Source organism: Echeneis naucrates, chromosome 3 (genome assembly GCF_900963305.1).
Source record: "Echeneis naucrates chromosome 3, fEcheNa1.1, whole genome shotgun sequence".
Lineage (NCBI taxonomy): Eukaryota > Metazoa > Chordata > Actinopteri > Carangiformes > Echeneidae > Echeneis > Echeneis naucrates.
This window is the reverse complement of record NC_042513.1, coordinates 10104045-10125529: the sequence shown is the minus strand read 5'-3', so window position 1 is coordinate 10125529 and position 21485 is coordinate 10104045. Positions and strand designations below refer to the sequence as shown.

The 21485-nt window shown below is 39.2% G+C and overlaps 3 protein-coding genes across 4 annotated transcripts; 2 read left to right on the top strand and 1 right to left on the bottom strand.

The window, feature by feature from the left end:
- Positions 1–5278: 5278 nt before the first annotated feature.
- On the bottom strand, positions 5279–8782 carry tmem208 (transmembrane protein 208). Of its 2 annotated transcripts, none has more exons than XM_029498445.1 (6): positions 8504–8782; positions 7999–8094; positions 7330–7389; positions 7089–7225; positions 6583–6667; positions 5279–6479 (listed from the first exon to the last, which is right to left on the bottom strand). In XM_029498445.1, the coding sequence occupies exons 4-6, from the start codon at positions 7214–7216 to the stop codon at positions 6342–6344; spliced, it is 351 nt and encodes a 116-aa protein (XP_029354305.1). In that variant the 5' UTR covers positions 7217–7225; positions 7330–7389; positions 7999–8094; positions 8504–8782; the 3' UTR covers positions 5279–6341. The 2 variants fall into 2 exon arrangements, with proteins under 2 accessions (XP_029354305.1, XP_029354304.1); XM_029498444.1 differs by having other exon boundaries at positions 8597–8782.
- Positions 8783–9307: 525 nt separating this feature from the next.
- On the top strand, positions 9308–14349 carry slc39a1 (solute carrier family 39 member 1). The gene is made up of 4 exons (XM_029498283.1): positions 9308–9567; positions 10408–10538; positions 10795–11094; positions 12326–14349. Exons 1-4 carry the CDS (start codon positions 9453–9455, stop codon positions 12677–12679), a joined length of 900 nt encoding a protein of 299 aa, XP_029354143.1. The 5' UTR covers positions 9308–9452; the 3' UTR covers positions 12680–14349.
- Positions 14350–17479: 3130 nt separating this feature from the next.
- On the top strand, positions 17480–21135 carry LOC115041177 (retinaldehyde-binding protein 1-like). The gene is made up of 8 exons (XM_029498501.1): positions 17480–17483; positions 17568–17583; positions 18082–18256; positions 18417–18621; positions 19841–20019; positions 20236–20394; positions 20490–20600; positions 20989–21135. The coding sequence occupies exons 1-8, from the start codon at positions 17480–17482 to the stop codon at positions 21133–21135; spliced, it is 996 nt and encodes a 331-aa protein (XP_029354361.1).
- Positions 21136–21485: the final 350 nt, after the last annotated feature.

The window sequence follows — 21485 nt, the reverse complement described above, 5'->3', positions numbered from 1 at the left end:
ACAATAATGACTGGAGTTAGAATTGGTGTGCCTGTAGTTCTTGTAGTCACAATTTTACGTTGGTCACCTATTCTCAGTGAGGTCAAAATGCCAAGGAAGAGTATGATCAATGTCAGATGCGGATTGGCAGTATTTTTTTGTGTATTTGTATGCAGTTATTAGTGAGATTATAAATCAAGAGATGAAAAATGAGAAGAGAGCAATCAGGGATGCCATGCCAGGGTTTCCCCCTGGTCATGGGGCAATAAATCAGAGCAGTGACAATCAGGGAACTTCAGAGTGGTGGCTCCTGATGATGAAAGCATCGTTTATATATATATATATATATATATATATATATATATATATAAAGAATTTAAATAAGTTTTCAGCGTGACTGAGATAAATCATACACAATAAAAATAAATAACTAGGCATATATGAATAAATGTAGGCAAATTATAGAGTAAAACTGAAAATACATCATTTTAAAACATTTGTTGTATTATTAGACAATGTCATAGTTATATGAAATATTTTCTAAACTAAATATGCCTAAATAGGTCCCACTGCTGGCAGAGACACAGGGGTTCATGAGGTGAGACACAGATAGCACAATGAAGAATGCAGATTCATATGACTCGATTTGCACAGAAACTTTACACTGTGCATTCAAGTTATTACAAAGTATAAGAATGCAACACATTTTTATGAGTACCATGAATTATTCATGATCTGTTTAGCTGCAGAGCAGAATGTTCATCATAAACGTGACATTCTAACTTTCTACTCACCTTTATCCTTTGTCCTTGAACCACCTCAAATTCCTGCATCCACAAATGAATCATTTCATGCAGATGTCTATAAATGCCTATAAATCAAGAATAACATGAGGTTAATTTATGTAATCTCTGACAGATTGCTTAAGCCAGCCCATTTAAATAGACAAAACAGGACACATACGCCTTCAAATTCATAAACTCCACAGCCAACAGTGAATTACGTAATATTGACGCTATAACTGGGCTCATCTCAGACTGGACAGTAAAACAAAATTTGAGATGCTCGGGCTACTTTTAATCATCTTGTTTATGATTTTCTTAATATCAGAGTCCCAACAGAAAACAGGAGGTCATCTTTGCTGGACTATTGCCTTAAGTTCTGGAGGAATTTCTATTGAAGTTATTACCTTTTTATTCCTACTGATGTCTCGACATAAAAACAGCCTCACTGACAAATATCTGCCTGTTCCTTACATGACAGTGTAATAATTTGATCCCAGACAGAAAGACAGGAGATGAGAATTGTATTTTCATTCTTTCATCTTCAACCGCTTTATCCATTTATGGGTTGTGCATTAGTATGATATGTTGCATTATTTAACTTCTTTGTGCTATCTTAAAATTATTTATCAATTTGAAATAACATTTACAATAATAATCAAATTAATGATTCACGATTTCATGATGAAACTTTGTGACTTCACTGCCCACTGCCCTGTTCCCAACGCCATGTTGAAGCTTTCATCAAACCCTGGGGACCAGGTGAACCCGCTCTTTGCAGCTTTAAACTTACTAAGTTAGGTACCGCATTCTCCAAATGAAGTTTAATGCACGACACAAACTAGTTCCTATGTAGGGATGAGTTTAACATTTACACCCACCAACTGCTAAGAGCACGTGTTGTGTTGATCAGTGGGTCAGGGGGCGCCAAAGAAAAAGGGGGATCACTGACTTTCACTTCAACTCATCCATCAATAACACAATAACGGTGTGGAGCCCTTCTGATCATGGGTTTAAACAGTTTATGAGATAAAAAAAACACAAACAAAACAACAACTCTATAAGTAAGCTCTTATAGCCTGGGGCTGTGTGGTCTGGTCTAGTGTCTCAGTTTAGGGATCCTTTAGGGACCCCTACTGTACATGTCAGTATTATTATTTCTCCAGGTAATTGAGAAAATAAGTCATATCACTTTGTCAGCTGACAGTACCAGAATTTCAAACGGAAATATTTGCTTTTGTCTTCAGTTTTCCCACATAAAACAAACTCAACATTTTTGAATTTATGATCCGAGAAGACAAAGAACTTTGGAATATTTACATATATATTTTTATGGCACTTAATAATCAATCAAGCGTTAAAGGAAAAAGAAATTTTTTTCTAATGATGGAATAATGTAACCCTGCCTGAGGTTACTTGTCTTAATCAAGACACATAATCCAATTGAAGCAATTTGATTAAGCATCAAGGCACCAAAGATAATTGCTTTTGGACAGAAAAGCAGTCCAAATGTCCACAAAGATTATTGATTGATAGAGTTACGTGCCCACAAATGATATGAATAACTCTGAGCCTTCTGAGGCCCTGAGGGTCTGCGGCAAATGGGTAGTTCCATGCTCGAACCAATTAGTCATCCATTTTTTATTCACTGTATTGTTTTTAATTTGTATAATAGATAAAAAAAAAAAACCCAAACAAACAGGATGGAACTTTTTCAGGGTCCTTGAGCACATTCACCTTCATCATTAAATATATTACTGTCCGACATATAGAAAAAAAAAAAATCCCCTCAAAAGCATCATCAAATGATTTGAGATATTCTGTTACCTTCAATGAACCTGCCGATCGCAGAGGAACATTGATGGATCTGACGTTGTATTCGTGGTTCATTTATCTGTGACATCTGTCTTCAGTTTGCAGATGGTGACAAACAGGAGCAGATGACAAGCTGCCTGGAGACAGAGTGAGACGTTAAACAGAGGTGACAATCTCAAAGGAAGGTGGAGCATTTCCCACCTAGTCTGGTACTCAAGATGCTTTCAGATTAACACACACACACACACACACACAGAAATGCAACAGTAATTCTTGACAGCTAGTTTCCTTTTAAGGCAGCGGCAGGAGCTGTGAACGCTCCCTGGCCATAGTCATCTTTAAGCTAAAGGATGATGCAGGAAATAGCGACATTTATTTGTTAGTAGCATCAGAAATCACGTGTATCCTAAAAATACTTTTTTTTTTAAGTCAAATGAAAAGTTGGTGTCCTGCACTGATCCCGGCCACTCCCTCACCAAAACATGAGCTGTGCACAGTGTTTAGTTCAGTTTAGTCCAGAGTCAAAACAAGATGGAAACAGAGCAGAGATGATGAACTTCACAACACCCACGACTCCGCCAAACACATGCATGGAGCTCTTATTCTGTTTATACAGCGGAGACTGGACGTTCAAGGGAACCCACTCTGCATCACATGTAATTGCTTGTGATTCACTCTCTCGACTTCAAAGACAGAGAGTGCTGCAGGTCAGAGGTCAAAGGCTTGACTTTTGCCCAAATGCCCCCCAATTTCCTGTTTTGTCTGGCTCTGTGAGTTTAAACGCATCTAAAATGTGAAGGCCATGTTTTGTCAGAGCCAATGAGACAAAAGCTGCTTATGCAGTCTGCTTATCAGTCTGACTGCTTTTTTTGTTTGTTTGTTTGTTTTTACCTCTGTTTAGATTATTTTTTTTTGTTTAATTATTATTCTATCACAATCAAAATAGGTTTAATCTGTTGAAGTTTTCTCTTTTGGTTGCAAGACGCAAATGACTCACAAAGCCTGGAAAATGGAATGCAGCTTCAACTCCCTTATTTCATTTTGTCAGGATGAACCTGTTTTTACTGCCATGATAAACAAGAGCCTCGCTCTCCCACTCTTTTCCTTTCTCTCCATCTTAAATCAGCAGCTTGGACAAGGGCTCTCACATACAGCAAGTTATTTTCAGAGAGACTTCACCAAAGACAGTTTCTTGTTACAAAGAAAAGAGGAAAATGGTTTGCGAATGAAAACGTTTTGGAAACGAAGGACATGTGTCAAGGTTTAAGTCTCAAGCAAATGCATTAAAAGCTTCACTTAGCGTCGTACACATCTTCCAATGGAAAAGCCAAGCGTCAGGAAACACAAAGTACATATGTGACTTTTGAGGGGGTGGGGTTATGTGCGAGTGAGTGGCCCGAGTGCTAAATTACACTGAAACATGGTCCCTCTCAAAGCCCACATCTGGGATTGGCCCTGACAACTGGATGCCGTGCTGCTCTAATTTTGGTTACTTTGTTTACAACCCTATAATAGAGACAGTATAGGACCACAGGGTTGGAATGAAGGAGGACAGGCAAAGTCAAAGCAGTGATTTTGAAAAAGCAAGCTTTTGGGGATGTTGAAGTTTGAGGGAAAGTTTAAAAGCGAGGTAAAACAAGCTTTTTAAATTCCTACATTGTATTGAGGCAAACTTTGAAGTTGCCTTGCTGTTTTGTTTCCTTTCTAAAACAATTCACACCACTGCAACGCTTCCCCTTTAAACCTGAAGAAGAAAGCAGGTTGAAGCTTGTCGAGTTAGGTAAGCATGGACGGAACAATAACGAGAAATGTGTAATTATATTGGGAGCAGATCTAGGCTTTTTGAGCCCACTCACTCCCTTTGGAGTCTGAGCATGAACACGATCACTTAATACACTTTTGTCAACACTTGGATATACTGTATAAAATCACTTAGTGGACTTGATAGTAAACAACATTTTTGTCTGAGGACAAGGCTCAACTCAACCAGATGGAAATAGACACGTTAAAATTTGCTGCTGTGCATCAAGAAGTTGGAAGTTACTTCAGTGTATGGGGCTTAAACTGTCATCTGTGCATTGATTTGTCAGCTATAATTTTAAATCTCTAATCTCAAATATGCGAGTGGTTTCGAGAGCCTTTGGAAAAGACAAGTGATGATGACTGAAGTGCTGCAGCCAGCAACATTTAGCGTGATTTTCCACTTTATTAGTTTCACAAATTCTATCTGTGTCTTCGCATATTTAAAGCCAACTTGCTGTCTTCTGAAACTGCCACATCATTCACCAGACAACAGTGCGGTGCAGTCATGGCAGTTATGAATTCAATGTAAACTCAAATAGACGGGAAATCGGGAAATACAGAGAACGTATTTTACAAGCTTTAACTTTCTGGTGTTTCAATTAGCCTTGATGACATTTTGCCACCTGGATAGAGTAAACTGAAAGATTACATGACTTTGATCATTGGTTTAAGTCATTTAGCAATAAATATTCATTTTGGATAGCACTGGTATTCTGACATCTCATGGATCTGGCAATGAACTGATCACTTAAAAAGAATAAAATTTGGAAATGGCTACAACAGCAGCAAAAAAGTGATCTCCTTTAAATTGCTTTTTGAATGAAAAAAGAGATCCAGAGGTCACAGCCAGTCCTGCCTGCTATTCAAAAAGCTTTAGAGGTGATGACAAGAGGACTGAACACTGCAAAGATCTTTTTATTTCCTCCCATTCAATGCATAAGCCAACTCAAGTCTGTTGAAAACATTTTCATGATGTGGATAAGTGGATCTGTCAAATAACGCCTGACAAAATATACATGCCTGACGGACTTTTATGTGCGATAAATACACTTCAATAGAGACAAAATGGTAAGTCAAAAATGATAAAAGATCTTCATTTGATTGATGCAGGGCAGAACTGAGATGACGTATGGGCTATGGACACCTCAGCTGAGAACTGTAATAGCCATTATGGTGCACTTGCCAAGCATTCCTACTTTTGACTGAGGAGATAAAAATTTTTGATTTCTCGAAGAAAATCTCATTATAACCCCATTAAGTGTGTTACAAAACTTTTCAGTGGGATCGAACCATTTATGCTTAAATGTATTTATTAAGGCACCAAAAGCAAATTTTGGCCTCCTGGAAAAAGAAAAATGAAAAGAATTGCTCAGTACTCAGGCAAAGTCATAGAGCCTGACAACTGGGGAAGGGGGAGAAAAAAAAATCTTTTGAAAATATGTATGATAAACTCCATACATTGGCGGAAAAAAATTATTGTAAAAATTTTCCAATTTTCCCATTAAAATGTAATTTATAACCTTTTGAATGTATAACTAGTAATAGCTCACAAACAAAATCTCGTGTCTATGTCAGAGAATCACCCATGTATTGTGTTGCATCAGAGACATTTCTGAAAAACAAAAGGCATTCCATGAAAAAAGTGGCATTGATGGAACAAATTTAGTTTGGGCTCATTTTCGTCATTGAGGGGTGGGTATTGTGGAGTAACTGAAAGTATACCTGCGCTTAAATCTCTGCTTGAGGATAAATTATATTTGGACCATGACATTATCTAAGTAGGGAACATTTCATTTCATAATTTAGGGAGAAAATTTGATTACAAGAAACTATAGGAAAAAAGATTCCAGAGTATCAGGTTTGGATCAACTTTAACTTAATAACAAAATTTCTTCCTAAATAACTTATGAGTTCCTTGTCATCTGTGTAGTAGATAATAAAAATACTGCTTTGTTAGAATCATCAGAATCTTCTCATCTGTCTGCGCTCTTGTCTTCTCTGCTTCTTTTCATTCACTTCTTCCGGTGCTGATGGGCTTTCTGCCATAAACCAGGGGCCCAAAATATTCACCCACAGCAGGTGTAGGGCACGGGCTGGGGCCTGGCACACACACAAAAGCCAAACAAACAATACAAAAATCAGAAAAACAGCCGCTATTGCATCAGATTTACCACTACCACACCACCACTATAAAATCCCTTACCAGCAGCCAAAGATACCAGAAATAAGAGGAGATTGTGCTGAGTACTTGTACTATGGCTGTGAGCAGGATAACATCCTTCAGGTGCCTAAAACCAGATCACACAGACAATAAATTCTAAATGAAAAATGACACTTGTCAGTTCTCACAGAACAGGTTTGTGCTGTCCTCCCAGCATGTAGGATTTGATTTACTAGCTGGGAAATACAATGAATTAAGCTTGACAACAACAAGACATTTGTAACTTGTTCATACAAATTGTTTACAAGACATTATTGCGGTGAGAGGAAAGTAACATTTGAAGGTGATCTCAATAGCACATGCACTGTTTGTGTGCACACTTTCAAGACAAACCATTTTGAGAAACAGGAAGTAGTCATCTCACACACGCATAAAAAAAAATCTAGTTTTGATCCCAAATTCATGCTGTCATGGTTTATGTACAGGAGAAAATGAGGCTTTTCTCCAGTATATTTGAGCCCCTATTTTTTATTATAAGGGTTACTTACTCTGCCATTCCCTGCTCCATGTTTAAGTCTATTCCGCCATCTAGGAGACTTCCATCCTCAGCAAACACTGGATTGGCCATAGCAGACATGGAGCGGTAACTTCCAACATACACTGCTAGTGCAAACATGAGCAGCAGCTAGAGAAGCCACACATGGTTAAAGGACAACAAAAGAGTTTTACAAGAAATTACATGATATGTGGATATTAAGCCTTCAATTTATTTTGATCCAATGCACTCACCCATGTCCAAAATGTAGACGAACTGTAGAATATCAGCAGATTTACAGCAGCGTATATTGCCTGTGGAGAAGAGAAGAGTATTTGAAATGGAGCTGGAGAACATTTCAGGAGACAAAACCGCACAAGTAGTAAATCGCAGAAAACTAAGTGACAGCTGTTTTAATAATAAATGAAAACACGCCATTGTTGTTTTTCTATGTCATAAATGACATTACATTTAATATTAGAAGAATTTAGAGAAAAATGTGCAGAATAAACATTGTTGCTTCTGAGAAATTGTTTATGCCATTAAAGTTATATTTTTCAAATATATATTTTGCCTAAAAATGACCTAATTTGCAATTGAGACAACTCAAGGATCAACATAAAAATGTAAGTGTAAAAATTTTATGGATAAAATACCATTAAATAAAATAATGTTGTAGCATGTTAAGCATTTTGGTAGAAATATGAAAATGGCACTGGCTTTTCAAATCAAAACACAAAGCAGCAGATGTGAATGAACAATGTTCCTCTGCCACAACTGCTGATGGGAGAAGTGAAGTTTGCCAAATTCATGACCAAATCTTTGATTCGCTGAGAATAAAACTGATACAGATGTCTCATTCTGTACTTTTCATTCGAACAAAAGGGAAAAACAAAACAAGTTCACAACATTCAGGTTCTTACATTTGCTCCTAGAATGACTCTTGTGTAGAACTTCAGAGTTGCCTCATTCTCCTCGTAGATCTGCTTCTTTCCTTTTGTGCCAACTTTGCCTTTGGGCTTTTGGAGAAAATAGAGATAACAGTTCTGTGACATTACATCATGGAGGTATTCATATATTGTAAATGTGCCGATTTTGAAGTAGTGAGCTTCAAAACTAATGCTACTGTCTTAAGGATGGCAGGCTAAATGTCTCAGTGACGTTTTTAATACAGATGTTACTACAATGTAGGGCATTCACACTGAAAGGGGAAGTGAACTTTTGAAGACTTTTCCAGAAACTGAACTTTCATGGCATGAAACCAGATGTGAAGAGATTTGCTTGCAAACAGATCAGATCTCCTGGACGTGATCAAACCTGCTGCAGATCATTATGCGCAGCCTTTTGATTTATTCTGACGGACTCAATTAAATTTTAATAACTTAGGTGACAATGATCTTGTCCCCCTGCGGCTCTTGGCGGTCTCACCGCAGCTTTGGTTCTTTCCTCGGTAGTAAACAGCTGAAGTCATTGAGTCAGGTGTCGCAGGCTGCTGCAGCGGCATGTGTCTGTTTCTCTCACCGCCATTCGCTCTCTGTTTCGGGGCTGCTGAGCTCTCGTCTTTGGCCTCCTCTGTCACATGGACGTCGCCGCCAGCCTCCGCCGTTGCCTCTTCTAACCGTGTCACTGCATCCAAAACACCAAACAACTAACCCAGCCGCCTACCGCCGTCTGTAACACATCAGCATTTCACAGTTTCTAGTGAGGGACAACATTTCCGGCGCATGAAGTTGTCGTCATCACCTCGTTCTCCTCCTCGTGTCGCCGGGAAAGCAGAAATGGTGTGAGCAGGGCGCCATCTGCTGGTGTTTAGAAGATATGCAATTAGAAAACTAGTTTAACTTCATCGTGTTACTTTTATTAATCAAATTTAATTGTTCAGTTTTGTATCTTTCCATTTTTTGTATTCCTGTATGAAATACAGTTTTTTTTTCATTTGTCGGTAAGAAATAAATTTACTACAAACGGATTTTTTGCAACACCCAAATGTGGGTCTGAGTTTCTCAGAAATTGTCATCTTTCTAACTGATAACATTAAAATGATCGTGTTGTATTTAAAGAGTGAATCATACACCACACACCCCTTTGTGCCACCATTGTTTATTGTTTGTTTGTTTTTGGTTTTATAGACTAGTGCATATGTGCTCCCTGGATTGCCTATTCCGAAAGCGTGTTTTTGACCCTTCTGGGTTACCGTAGAGAAGAATGTGGGCGGAACTAGTCCTCGAATAACAAACACAACATGACGAAGTCTGCAGGCTTCAGTGAAACTCTGGGTTTTTGTCGATGGCCAGCTTTAACGAGCCTCCTAGCTAGTGTAACGGTGATGCAGTTGGGCTCCGGATCTCACCTTTAATCGGACTCTTTATGCAGCGAAATGGATTATATTCTCCAGGTGAAAATAGGCGCTCTGGTCGGGCTGCTGCTCCTCACTCTCCTGTTCGGATTTATCCCTGCCCGTGTCAAATGGTTCAGAAACACAGACGGGACAGGTTGGTAATCAAAAAAAAAAAAATCATGCCATTGTTGGTGTTTATTAACCAATGCTGCTGAATTATCAGAGGAAGGCCAATGATTACTTCAAAGCCTATTGTACGACGCGTTGCCTTTTAAGAGGTAAACACATAGGTGTAAATGAAGTTTGGTGTCAGGCTAGCTTACACGGTGGTTTCACCAGGTTTTCCGTCCGACTGAATCACATGTTTTAGGCGTAGATAACACGATAAAGGAAATAAACATCTTCTGATTTTATCAACTCTAGATTAGCAGCTAATAACGACGTGATAACAGCTTCTCAGGTTTAGAAAGGCTGACACGAGGTGCTGCACTCTTTGATCAAATTCAAACACCACGAAAAAAAAAACAAACAAACAAACAAAAAAAAACTCTTTGCACATTTCGATAAAGGAAATACGTGTAATTATAATGTATGTTCTTCACAAACATCAGTGACCCCTCCCTGTCACCCCTGGGCTGCAGTCACCTGATAAAGATGAAACAGAGTGGCTGTAGTTTAGCCTGTCAGGATGATGAATGCTTTAAAGTTGAAGTGAAAGTATCAGTTCCCTTCATGACAACGGTGGACGCTCTATTGGGTCATTCTGATTTCCAATAATTGTGTTAACTTTGGAAATCAGTGACTTTATAAGTCTTTTTTTTTTTTTTTTTTTTTCAATTATTGGCATATTATATAAGAAATACTTTGGTTTCACATGTTAGTACCAAGTTAGAAAATTGTAACTACAGTTATGCTCTGTAGTTAAGGCTTTTTGTTTGTAGTCATTTTCTCATTGTTCAAGCCTACAACATATTTTATGTTTCTTCATTCACAGAAACTCACCGTACGGTTCTGAGTCTGATCAGCTGTTTTGCTGGCGGGGTTTTCCTGGCTGCATGCCTGTTGGACATCATTCCAGATTATCTTTCTGACATCAGCACTGAGCTGGATGCTCAGAAGATAGAGGTTTGTCAAGGTTTCCTTCAAGCAGTGGTGACTTCCTCAGAGTCTAAGCCAATTGTTCAATGATTCCAATGATTGAAAAGGAAACATTGTAGTAATTTTTATTAATCAAGAATAAAACAACTACTGACATTTCACTCTGCTAGTTATCCTTTTCATTGCTGTACTGTTCTATTGTCTGGTTAAATTTGTTCCCTGATTCTTGCCTTTGCCAAACCCAATCTGCAAACTCTTTAATGTCAGTATTGGTCTTAAATAGACCAGCTTCCCTCTTCCAGAGTTTATCATCGCTGCCGGCTTCTTTGCTGTCCTCATCCTGGAGAAGCTTGTCCTAAACTGCCGGGAGATAGGAGAAGCTCAGGAGGAGAACGCGCCCCTCATAGTAGACGACAGGAACAGCCACGGCCACAGCCATGGAGATCTGGAGAGCAATGGACACCATGTGCATGTTGACTTTGAGGCTCACTCCCCGTTTCGTTCCTTCATTCTCTTCCTCTCCCTTTCGCTCCATTCAGTTTTTGAGGGTCTTGCTATCGGCCTACAGAACACTGATTCAAAGGTAAGAAAAGGAAAACTGCTTCACTTGACAGCTCCAGAGAATAGCATGTGAATCAAGTTCATGAGTGCACATAATGGTGTTGTATGGGGTAATAGTACTGCAGCTTTGTTAGACCATTTTATTCTAAGAACCACTGTAACTACAGCAATTTATTAGTGTAGTTGTAAAAGTGAAAAGGGATTCTCTGAATGAAATTTTCTTACAAATGGAACTAGACAGAACTAGACGATTCTGGTTTCACTACAGCTCTTATTCATTTTCACCTGTCTGGGTCTTGGCGCTTTACTGCAGATCATGCACTTGCGCATGTAAACATTTGTTTTAGCAAAGTGCTGTTCAAATAACGTTGAAATTATTTTCACAGTCATCGCATATGTCTCAAAGGGGAACTGGCAGGGTTTATGTATTTTGCCTCGGGACACTTTGGCAGAAAAGGACTCTCAGTGTCACGCAAGTTAAATCTGTTTCACAAGACAGCTAAAGTAAGCTGTCACAGCTATGCGGTTTCCTGCAGCACATTTAATCTACAGCAAGTTATGTGCTGTATGCATTCGACTGGATTTATTATTATTATTTTCATTCATTTGATTGGATGAATCCCTTCTTGAGAAATACATTATTCTCTAGAAACATCTAAATATTTTAAAATCATAATGCAAAACATCCAAGAATGGCAACAACACTAAGTCAGCCTACTGAATGAAAAAGAGTCAGCTTATAAAGTAACTTGCTGAGCTGCAGTGGTTGACTTTCTCACACTGCCACACTGATGGAGATGTTTGCTCAGGATGTGGCCAGTAAACAATCGCATAACTGATGGTTTTGCTGTAGATGTTGAAAAGCCTCCTTCCAGACAGAGTTGTCACAAATATCCAGCACTGATCACGTCAACGCGTGACTTGTCGTCAACAACTTGTCGACGCAGTGAATAGGCAAAGTGGATGAATCCTCTCTTGCAATGAACCCAAGAATGTTTTTTATTGATTACATTTTTGTATATTTAGTTAATGTATGTATTTCAGACATTAAATTATGTCATGCTCGAAGAAATCATCAGAAATTACTATCTGCCTTTCATTTAAACAGCAAATTGGAAATCTGAAAAATCAGAATCTAGTCTAATTTTCCTAATGAAACACAACCAAACTCTATCTACAAAGTTTGTGCAGACTGTCTCTTGAGCTTTCTTAATAAGAAGAAATAAACATAAAACTTTTTATCTGTTTTCCAGGTATTAGAGATCTGCATCGCTATACTTGTCCACAAGAGCATCATAGTGTTCAGCCTGTCTGTGAAGCTGGTCCAGAGTGCAGTTCGTCCACTCTGGGTAGTTACTTACATTGTGGTGTTTGCCATGATGTCACCTTTAGGCATCGGTATTGGCATCAGCGTGATAGCGGCTCAGCTAGAAGCTGGCGCCCTGATTCAGGTTGTTCTGGAGGGACTCGCCGCTGGGACATTCGTTTACATCACCTTCCTGGAGATCCTGCCTCACGAGCTGAACTCCCCTGGGAAGCAGCTTCTCAAGGTGCTCTTCATCCTGCTGGGCTTCACCGCAATGGCAGCTCTGACATTTTTGGGATGAGGTTTGCCAGGATGTGGCCTGGACTCTTTGTGCCGACGACTGCAGCTCCTACACTTTTGTGGGTGACCTTGGTATGATGAGACGGTTGTCTCTACTAGATCAGCAATATGTTTTGCTGACACACTGTTAAATCCAACTCTGTTTTTTATTGCATAAGAGAACCTGACAACAGATGTTGGTGTTTTAGTGTTTCAATATGTGTTTAAACATTTCATGAAGGAGTATTTATGCGTATGTATACATATATGTTATTACTTCTTCAGAAGATTTTATCAAAAGAGGAACCACTTCCTGGAATGATACGTTTTGCTACAATGGGAAAGGGGTTGCTGTCTCACTAAATCCCCCCATCATAGCTTATGGCCTTCAACGAAAAGCATTTGCTACTATTGAGGGAACCCTGCTAAACAAAGACGTGCTATATAATTACACCTAATTAATTTAACCATGACAATACAGTCAGTACCTCCAGATATTTCATGTTTATATTTTATTTGGGCAAATTAAAACTGGGAGAGGGCCAGCTTATTTTTTCCCAGAAAAAGAAATCACTGTGCCTTCATTTTGTTGACGTATTTTATGTGGTATGTTCTTTACTCCAGGCTCAGCTGGATTGTTGGTCTCTGTAAACTGTTATTAACGGTATTCCACGGACACAGGTTTTATTTGGGAACTACTGACATTTTAGTTTGATGCTTTTAAATATAGTTTCTGGTACTACGCTGCTTCTATCAATATTTCATTGCCCAGCAAAGTAGTCAAATCCAAATGGACTCCTTGATGCCTTAAGCGGATGTGCGCACAAAAAAGAAATAAAAAGGTGGCAATGATGAAAAAATGTGTACTTAATTTAAAAAAAAAATCAGTAATCATTTCCATAAATGGGCTAGAATGCGATGGAGTTTTATCAACCTACTGTTAAGTATTTACATTGTGCTGACCTTTGTCCTAGATCAGTCCAGTCGGTTTTGCACATTAGAACTGGCTGTTTGCCCGTTAGATAAAGTCCTAATTCTCAATGCTAAACACTTTGAATTCCTCTTTTTTAAATGGGGGCAAATGTGGAAGCTTTAAAAGTCCAGAGAAAATAGAGAACTGTTCCCTTTCTTGTATAGTCCCCTGTTTGTGTCAGATGCCACTGTATAGCACATTGGGTATGTCTATTCAGCGTAATTTGAACAACAGAATTATTCATGGTCTACACATATAAAACAAACTAGACATACAAAATGTCCACTGCCTGAGTCTATGCTGTGAACTGACTCTATTTAGTCACATGTCCTGTTTCACTCAGTCATGTGATGATCTGTTTCTTTTTCCTGAGTAGAAAACTGGTACGTGGAGTTTTTTGCTTCTTTTTTTTTTTTTCGGTTTTTGATCCTGAATGATCCTTATTATCCTGATCCTTATGTCAGCAAAAATATTGAAACTTGGCATCCTGAATAAGAGTTATGAATCAATTTACCCCTGAAAAAGGAAGCAATTTATTCGCCTCTCTGCATTGTAATGTGTTGTTCATATAAAAAACAGTAACTGTCAGTTTGAAAGCTGCTCTACACTCATTCCTTAATGACTTATGATCATTGATGCAAGAAGCAACTTTGATGTCTGACCTATAAGATAAAAGACATTTTCTGCCTGACTTATCCATTGTGTGTGTCTATAATCATTGTTAGAGGGCTTTAAATAATGATAATAATAATAATATATACACAATCTTTATGCTTAATGTAGTAAAAGATATAACTTAAATTTACTGAAATTACTCTCTGATGAACAAATATTTTTTTATCAGATTTATATATTTCTATCTTTATAATAAACATGCTTTATATTAATTGGCATCTAAAAGATATTACATAATATAGTTTGAATATTCATGTATTTTACAAAAATGACTTTATTGCTCTTGCTTATAACAATGTCTTTTGTCAACTGCAGTCAAATCCAGTAAAGCATAGTCATGCTTGAATATTGATGCAGATGTGTTAGTGCCAAACAGCCTAAATTTTACTGTGTTATTTGACCGATTTGATTTAGTTAAATTCTAACCCCAAAAAATCCTCAAATACGGCATTAACCAATACAGGGTGTTTCCTCATTGGCTGTTGTCCCAGGGGTGTCTGATTCCACTTGGGTAAAGAGGAGCCAGCAGATGGGAGTGTTGATCCTGCAGAGCATTTGTGATCAGAGGCAACATCACAGCTCTGCATTATTGGTTTGGCAATACAACTAAAGCCATTTCTCAAGGTTACTTGATTCTCTTTTGTTCGAGAAGACATTCTGACATGTCAAAGTAGAAACAAATTCAACCTGAAACTAAAAAAGGAGTTATTTATGAATTATATTCATTGTCTTTGGTTTCAGGATCCAGACGTTGCCCCTGATAGGTCACTGTCATGTTGTACAGGACACTGGACCATTACCACTATTAAACAGGGTTTTTCCAGTGCGACATATCAATGCAAAATATTTGTATACATCACATCACTAACAGCAGAGCAATGTAGAGGAATTTCTATGCATTTGTATTCATACAGGGTTTTTGTTTTAAGTGTGACATAACTAGCAGGAATTCCTCCACATCAAAGACCTTAACTGGACTCCAGAGACAAAAACACTCATATAGCCAATTCTGATGTGGCTACATGGCGGTATTGTTAACCCCTGATTGTGTCTGCAAGAGAATAAGAGGTTATTCATGAGCACCCACTAATGAGGGGTGCTGATAAAAGAGCCAGTTCAGGATGACAGAGGCCTCAGTGTGTGGAAGCGGGAGACCCAGCAGAGCATCAAGCCTCACTGTGGGCTCATTAACCTCTTCTATCAGCTCGCCGACAGCACTCTTTGCTCTGCTCTAAGCCAACAGGAGGGCTGCGTTTTCATGGTGGCTTCTTCCTTGGAGTGCTCAATGTCATTTGGACCGAGAAAAGTATTCAGTCCCTGGATGATCATATGCTAAATAAAAGACTCTTTTCATGAACTGAAAGCTGTCAGTTGCCTTGTTGTTTCTTGTATGGATTGGGCAAATGAGATATCATGTGCAGACCTCCAGGCTAATCCTTTCACCTACAGAGCCTTATAATGTGTGTCTTTGTGTGTTTCTATATATATTTCTGCATGTGGCTGTAGGAAGCCAAGGGAGATAGATACATAAAGGAAAAACATGATTAGATTCTCTGTAACTGTGATAAATGACTGGCGGAATAGAGAACTTTTCTGATGTTATGCAACCATGGACAACTAATCCATGATCAGGGATCCAAAACAAGAGGCTCCCCTCACGTAAGGATTTGAACAATGTGAAGGAGGAATGTGCAAATGTAGAGCTCAAGGTGTGAGTCGCCCTTCACAGGTGGTCTTCTCCCTCATATAACACTTCCACAGGAAAATTCCACCTTTCGTGTCACATGTGCCGATTAGCAATCAGCCTGAGTGGGTGACAGGAGCCTAACACACTGGAGACTGCAGATGCAGGGGTGTGAGAGCCAGCAATGATAAATCAAAAGCAAACTCTTCAGTGTCATATAATATGTGCAAACATACTGTGAATGGAGTTTGGATGAAAACCAGTCAATTTAAAGGTATTATTTCATTATTTAGCTTCTAAATTTCAAAAATGTTTAAATGAATGAATAATCACGTGTGATGAAAATGAAATTAAAATGTTCATTCTCAGCATGATTTACGTACTTGTTTGGTTGTTTGATTATGAATTGTTTAGTTCTCTGCTGTTCGATTGCGGTTTCTTAGTGACCATCAGTCTAAAGTACAAAGGTTACAAAGGTACAAAGGATTTTTTTTTTTTTTTGTTTTTGTTTTTTTTGTGCCTATTTTCTGGATTGTTGATCTTCTATCTTGCTATTCTTCCTGTCACTTTACGCCATGTCATTTTCTTGTGTTTTCAGAAATGTTAAAGCATTTTGGTTTTGGTAGTTTTTTTTTTTGGTTAGAGCTTCTTAAATCTCTCTTAAATATCCTTTTTTTTTCCTGTTATTTCTAAAATCGGAAAATCTCAGTTCAAATAATGTTTTTGTTTTTTTGTCAGTGCCCTTTTGGCCCCTTCGGACCAGGGTGATATTTCAGATCCTACCTCAGCTCAGCTCCTCCCTCACATCACAGTTTGCATTATATAGATTAGTCACTCATTGTAATCCACTGTGTCATTTTAATCCTGTTCTGAGTGACATTTTTCCAACTCCTCCCCTCTTGGTCCTCTCTCGTCCTGTTGTCTCCCGGGTCATTCTGTCCACTACTCTCATCCTCTCTGGCAAAGGTAAGGCTGCTCAACTCTTCAGTGAAAATAATCTCTGGATGGATCTGGACATAATTCAAATTAAAACAAATAAGCTCTGAAAAGCAAAGCTAATTTTCATTGAATGTTAAATGCCAGATAACATGAATGTGTTGTAAAGTGTGTAAATTCAGAGCTCATGCCGTTTTATATTGTCTTAAACACTAACTGATCGTGCATTTTTCCTGGAGTGGAGCTGCAGGGCTTGTACCATTTTTAATATTTTGTGGCCGGATTAGTTTTTTAAACTATTCAATTTTGAATCAGATGCCTTTATCAAATTCTGTGTGTGCTTTCAATGAATCTCGTCTCAATCATGCACCTCAGTTTTTAGTTTGTAGTTGGATTTTATCTGTCAAATCTGTGAGTCTGTCATGCATTATCTTTACACTTAATTGACCGAATGTGTGTTTTGAAGCAGACTGAGTCATGTTTCTGGGAGAGCAGCGCTCTCTACAGTTTTTTTTTCTCCTTACTGGTTGCATAAGAGGATGTGTGTTCCACTGATGGGTAAAGAAACTTAGACATTTTCCAAGACGAGTTTCACGGTTTCAAGTTTTTGTTTTTTTTGTAACAATCCTTTTTTGTTCACAGCGTTGCTGAAGCTACTGTGAGACGCTGCAACCATGGCTGCTGTGAGTTTAATGACTTTGCAACAAGTCACTGAAAGTACTCAAGTGTCACTTTGTCTGGCCCCGAGTTCTGCGGTTAAATACCTTGGAGTTGGGTTAAAAGCATCAGTGCTTGGAGATTTGATAGCCAGCACATGAAGCTGCTTAATGCTGTTATTGTGCCACTAGATGCTGGACTCTGGGATGGACCCATAAGCTGTTTTTAAGAAGTGGCTTTAGAAGTTCTTTCTGTAATCATGTGAAGCAGATTAACTAGCCGTTCACTGGTGTGCATCGTTTGGGGTCCGCTCTGGCTGAGATGGCTCTCTGGTACATTTGTTGTATACCTCTGTGAGCATTTTGTAGCTTTTAAATATATACACACATGTATATGTGCTGAGCTGCCATTTAAGCATAGAAGCAATAAAGCATGTAAAATAGATTTTATAGAGCAACAAAAACTAGTAAAAATTCTGATGGATAAAAAAAACCTCCAGAAAGAGTTCTCTTTACATTAAATCTTTTCCATTCGTCTCTGTGCAGACTGGATCTTTTCGTGTGGTGTCTGAGGAGGAGCAGGCCATGCGGTCCAAGCTGGAGCATCTGACAGTAAAGGATCATGGGCCAGTGTTTGGGCCGTGCCACAAACTGCCAGGCCACACTGCGCAAAAGGTCAAGAAAATAACAAATAAAATAACCAGAAAGCAACATGTACAGAGAATGTTAAAAAATCTGAATATTAAATCCATATCTTCCTGCTGTGTCTAGCCTTGTGTGATGGTATCATCTCGTAATAGAGCATCTTCTATTCGTGCAATTATTTTTACTCAAGGCGAAGGATGAGCTGAATGAGACAGATGAGAGCCGGGCATCGTCTCTAAAAGACCTTCGTGCTCTGATGAAGGAGATGGCCGCAGAGGGAGACGACCTGGCAAAGCTGGTGCTGGAGCGTTTTGGGGATAAACCTGACTCTCTGCTGCTACGCTTCCTCAGAGCCCGCAAGTTTAAAGTAATGAGAGCCCATGAACTTATGAAGGGTGAGTAAGTTAGAACTGTAGAACCCACTTGTGTACATTCAATATTGATTTTTTTAAAAACTGGCATCCGTGTGTTCTGTGTTTTTGATTCTGTCAACACTTTCCAGCAGCCTCAGTAATGGGGAGTTAGACCCCTTTTGTGCTGCTAGTTTGCATGAACCCTGCACATCGCTGCGGCAGGGAGGCATATGTTCATTAATTGGGGGCCTTGGGATGCTTCTGATTTTCTCCTGACAAAGCCCTCCTTTGTGCCCTAATGGGACAACAAGATTACTCTTCCTTGTGAACACACAGTGTCATGCTGGGAACTTCACAACGCCTGTGCTGATTGTGTTGGTCTGGGAGAGGAGATGAAAAAGTAGAGTGCTTATACACTGCTGTCCATAAAAGAGTCCATAATTTTGACTTGTTTATAATTTGTTGGCATAATTGTGTGTGTGTGTGCATGTACTTGGAACTTGGGCACATACACATTATTCATACTTATTTTTCAACCTTTTAATGAGTAAAAATACTAATAAAAGGTAAATGCCCCAAAAACTAACATAAAATAATATAATCCAGATCATTATCCCCAATGAGACATATCTAAATAAATCAGCAATCACAAACTGTGATCTCATCCTCTAAACCCTGACAGTGGATGTACATCCAGCCATCTCTGAAAACAAAAGGCTCCTTTTTTCACATTTTGCTTTCTAAGATCTGGTTCTCACACTGACAGAATCATGTGAACTTGTTCTTTTGGGTTAATTACTGTTTGCTCAATATGCGCACACACACACACACACACACACACACACACACACTCACTGTTGAATAATTGGGGCCTGGTTATGATGAGGCTCAGTGCAGCTCTGTAGATGCATACGACAGTGGTAACATTGTGTTTGACATGTCAACCACCTGCACTGAGCAGCTCAGAGAGAGCAGCTGATCTTTCAGTTGTGTTGTTTAGGTGTGTGAGTGCATGTGTTTGTTCACTTGTGTGTACGTGTTGGTTATCTTCACAAAAGTTGGTCACTCCTGGGCTCATTCTGGCCTGTAGCATTTAGTTTTAGAGCAAAAGCTGAAGTTTTGCCATTTTCCATATAACAATATAAGCAACAGGCTTCAATTATAGATATGACTCTGGAACAGAAATTTATCAAAAATAATATCTGATATGAACCTGCACCCCCTTCCTATAGAAAAATGCTGAAACCATACCTCTGTCTAGGTTATGTCCGCTTCAGGAAGGAGTATCCCGAGCTCTTTGAGAACTTGACCCCTGAGGCGGTCCGCAGCACCATTGAGGCAGGATACCCCGTGGTCCTGCCCAGCAGAGACAAGCACGGCCGTGTGGTCCTGCTCTTCAACATCGAGAACTGGGACCTGGAGGAGATCACATTTGATGAGGTATGTAGATGGAGGTAAACATTTCAGTATTTTCTTGATTTATTAAGTGAAAGGAAATGATTGCATACCTTAAAATCTACCTTTCGCCCCTCAGTTTCAGATAAAGTTTCTTGAACAAGATAATGATAAGGCCATTTCTTCAATTTAATATATATTAAATTATTTAATATAATAATAAAAAAAAACTAAGTTTCCAAATGTGTCTGTGTGTCACAGATTTTGAGAGCATACTGCGTGATCCTGGAGAAGTTACTTGAGAATGAAGAGACTCAGATCAACGGCTTTGTCCTGATCGAGAACTTCAAGGGCTTCACCATGCAGCACGCCTCAGGAATCAAACCAGCCGAGCTCAAGAAGATGGTGGACATGCTGCAGGTCTGATCAGCCTCAAAGGGAAACCTGAGCATTTCCATTTGGGGAACCTCACAAGTGTGAACTCTAATAGATTTTTGCTGCGCATTCTCCGACAGGACTCGTTCCCGGCCCGCTTCAAAGCGGTCCACGTTACTCACCAGCCCTGGTACTTCACCACCACGTACAACGTGGTGAAACCTTTCATGAAGAGCAAACTGCTGGAAAGGGTAGGGCTGTGACGATCAACTCTTTCTGTTTGTGTGCTTTTGCTTTCTCTCATCTGAACAAGTCATATCTTGAACTTCATTCACTTGCACCTGTGTTGAAAAGCCCCTCTCCCTACTCTACCCAACTTCACCCCCTCTCTAAACCCAACCGGTCGAGGAAGATGGCCGCCCCTCTGATTCTGGTTCTGCCTGAAGGTTCTGCCTTTTAAGGGAGTTTTTCCTTGCCACTGTTGCCAAGTGCTTGCTCGTGGGGGGATCTGTCGGGTCTCTTTTAAATTTTATAGAGTTAGGTCGCGATCTGCTCTTTGTGTAAAGTGCCTTGATGTAACTTTGTTATGATCGTATGTTATGATATAAATAAATCTGATTTGATTTGATCTTTCCTCAGGTGTTTGTTCACGGTGACGTGCTGGATAACTACATCAAAGAATTCGACGCGGACATCCTGCCGGCAGATTTTGATGGGAAGGCTCCTGTTGCAGACTATCAGGCCATCGCCACCAAGATTTTCAGCTCTGAAGACACTGCTCTCTGAGGGAACAGTCCTCTCTTCTCAAAGTTTTGAGTTGTAGTCTCCTTCACCCTAGATGCCTCATTTGTGATCAGATCAAATATGTGATCTATTTGGAAGCTAGATTTATGTTTGTATTTTTATTAACTTTATCCAGGCAGTTCCCATGAGAAAAAACAAGTATCTAGAAGTAGGAGCAGGCGATGGTTTGGAAATGAGTAATATGGGGATGGAAACAGGAACGAAAAAGGATATTTAGATTTTACACGAGAGAGTAACTGGTGGTTTATGTTTGGGATTTTACAGGCTGGAAAAGTTGTGCTCCTCTTCCAATTGAATTCCTTGTTACTGTCCAAGAGGCAGGATGAGAGAGT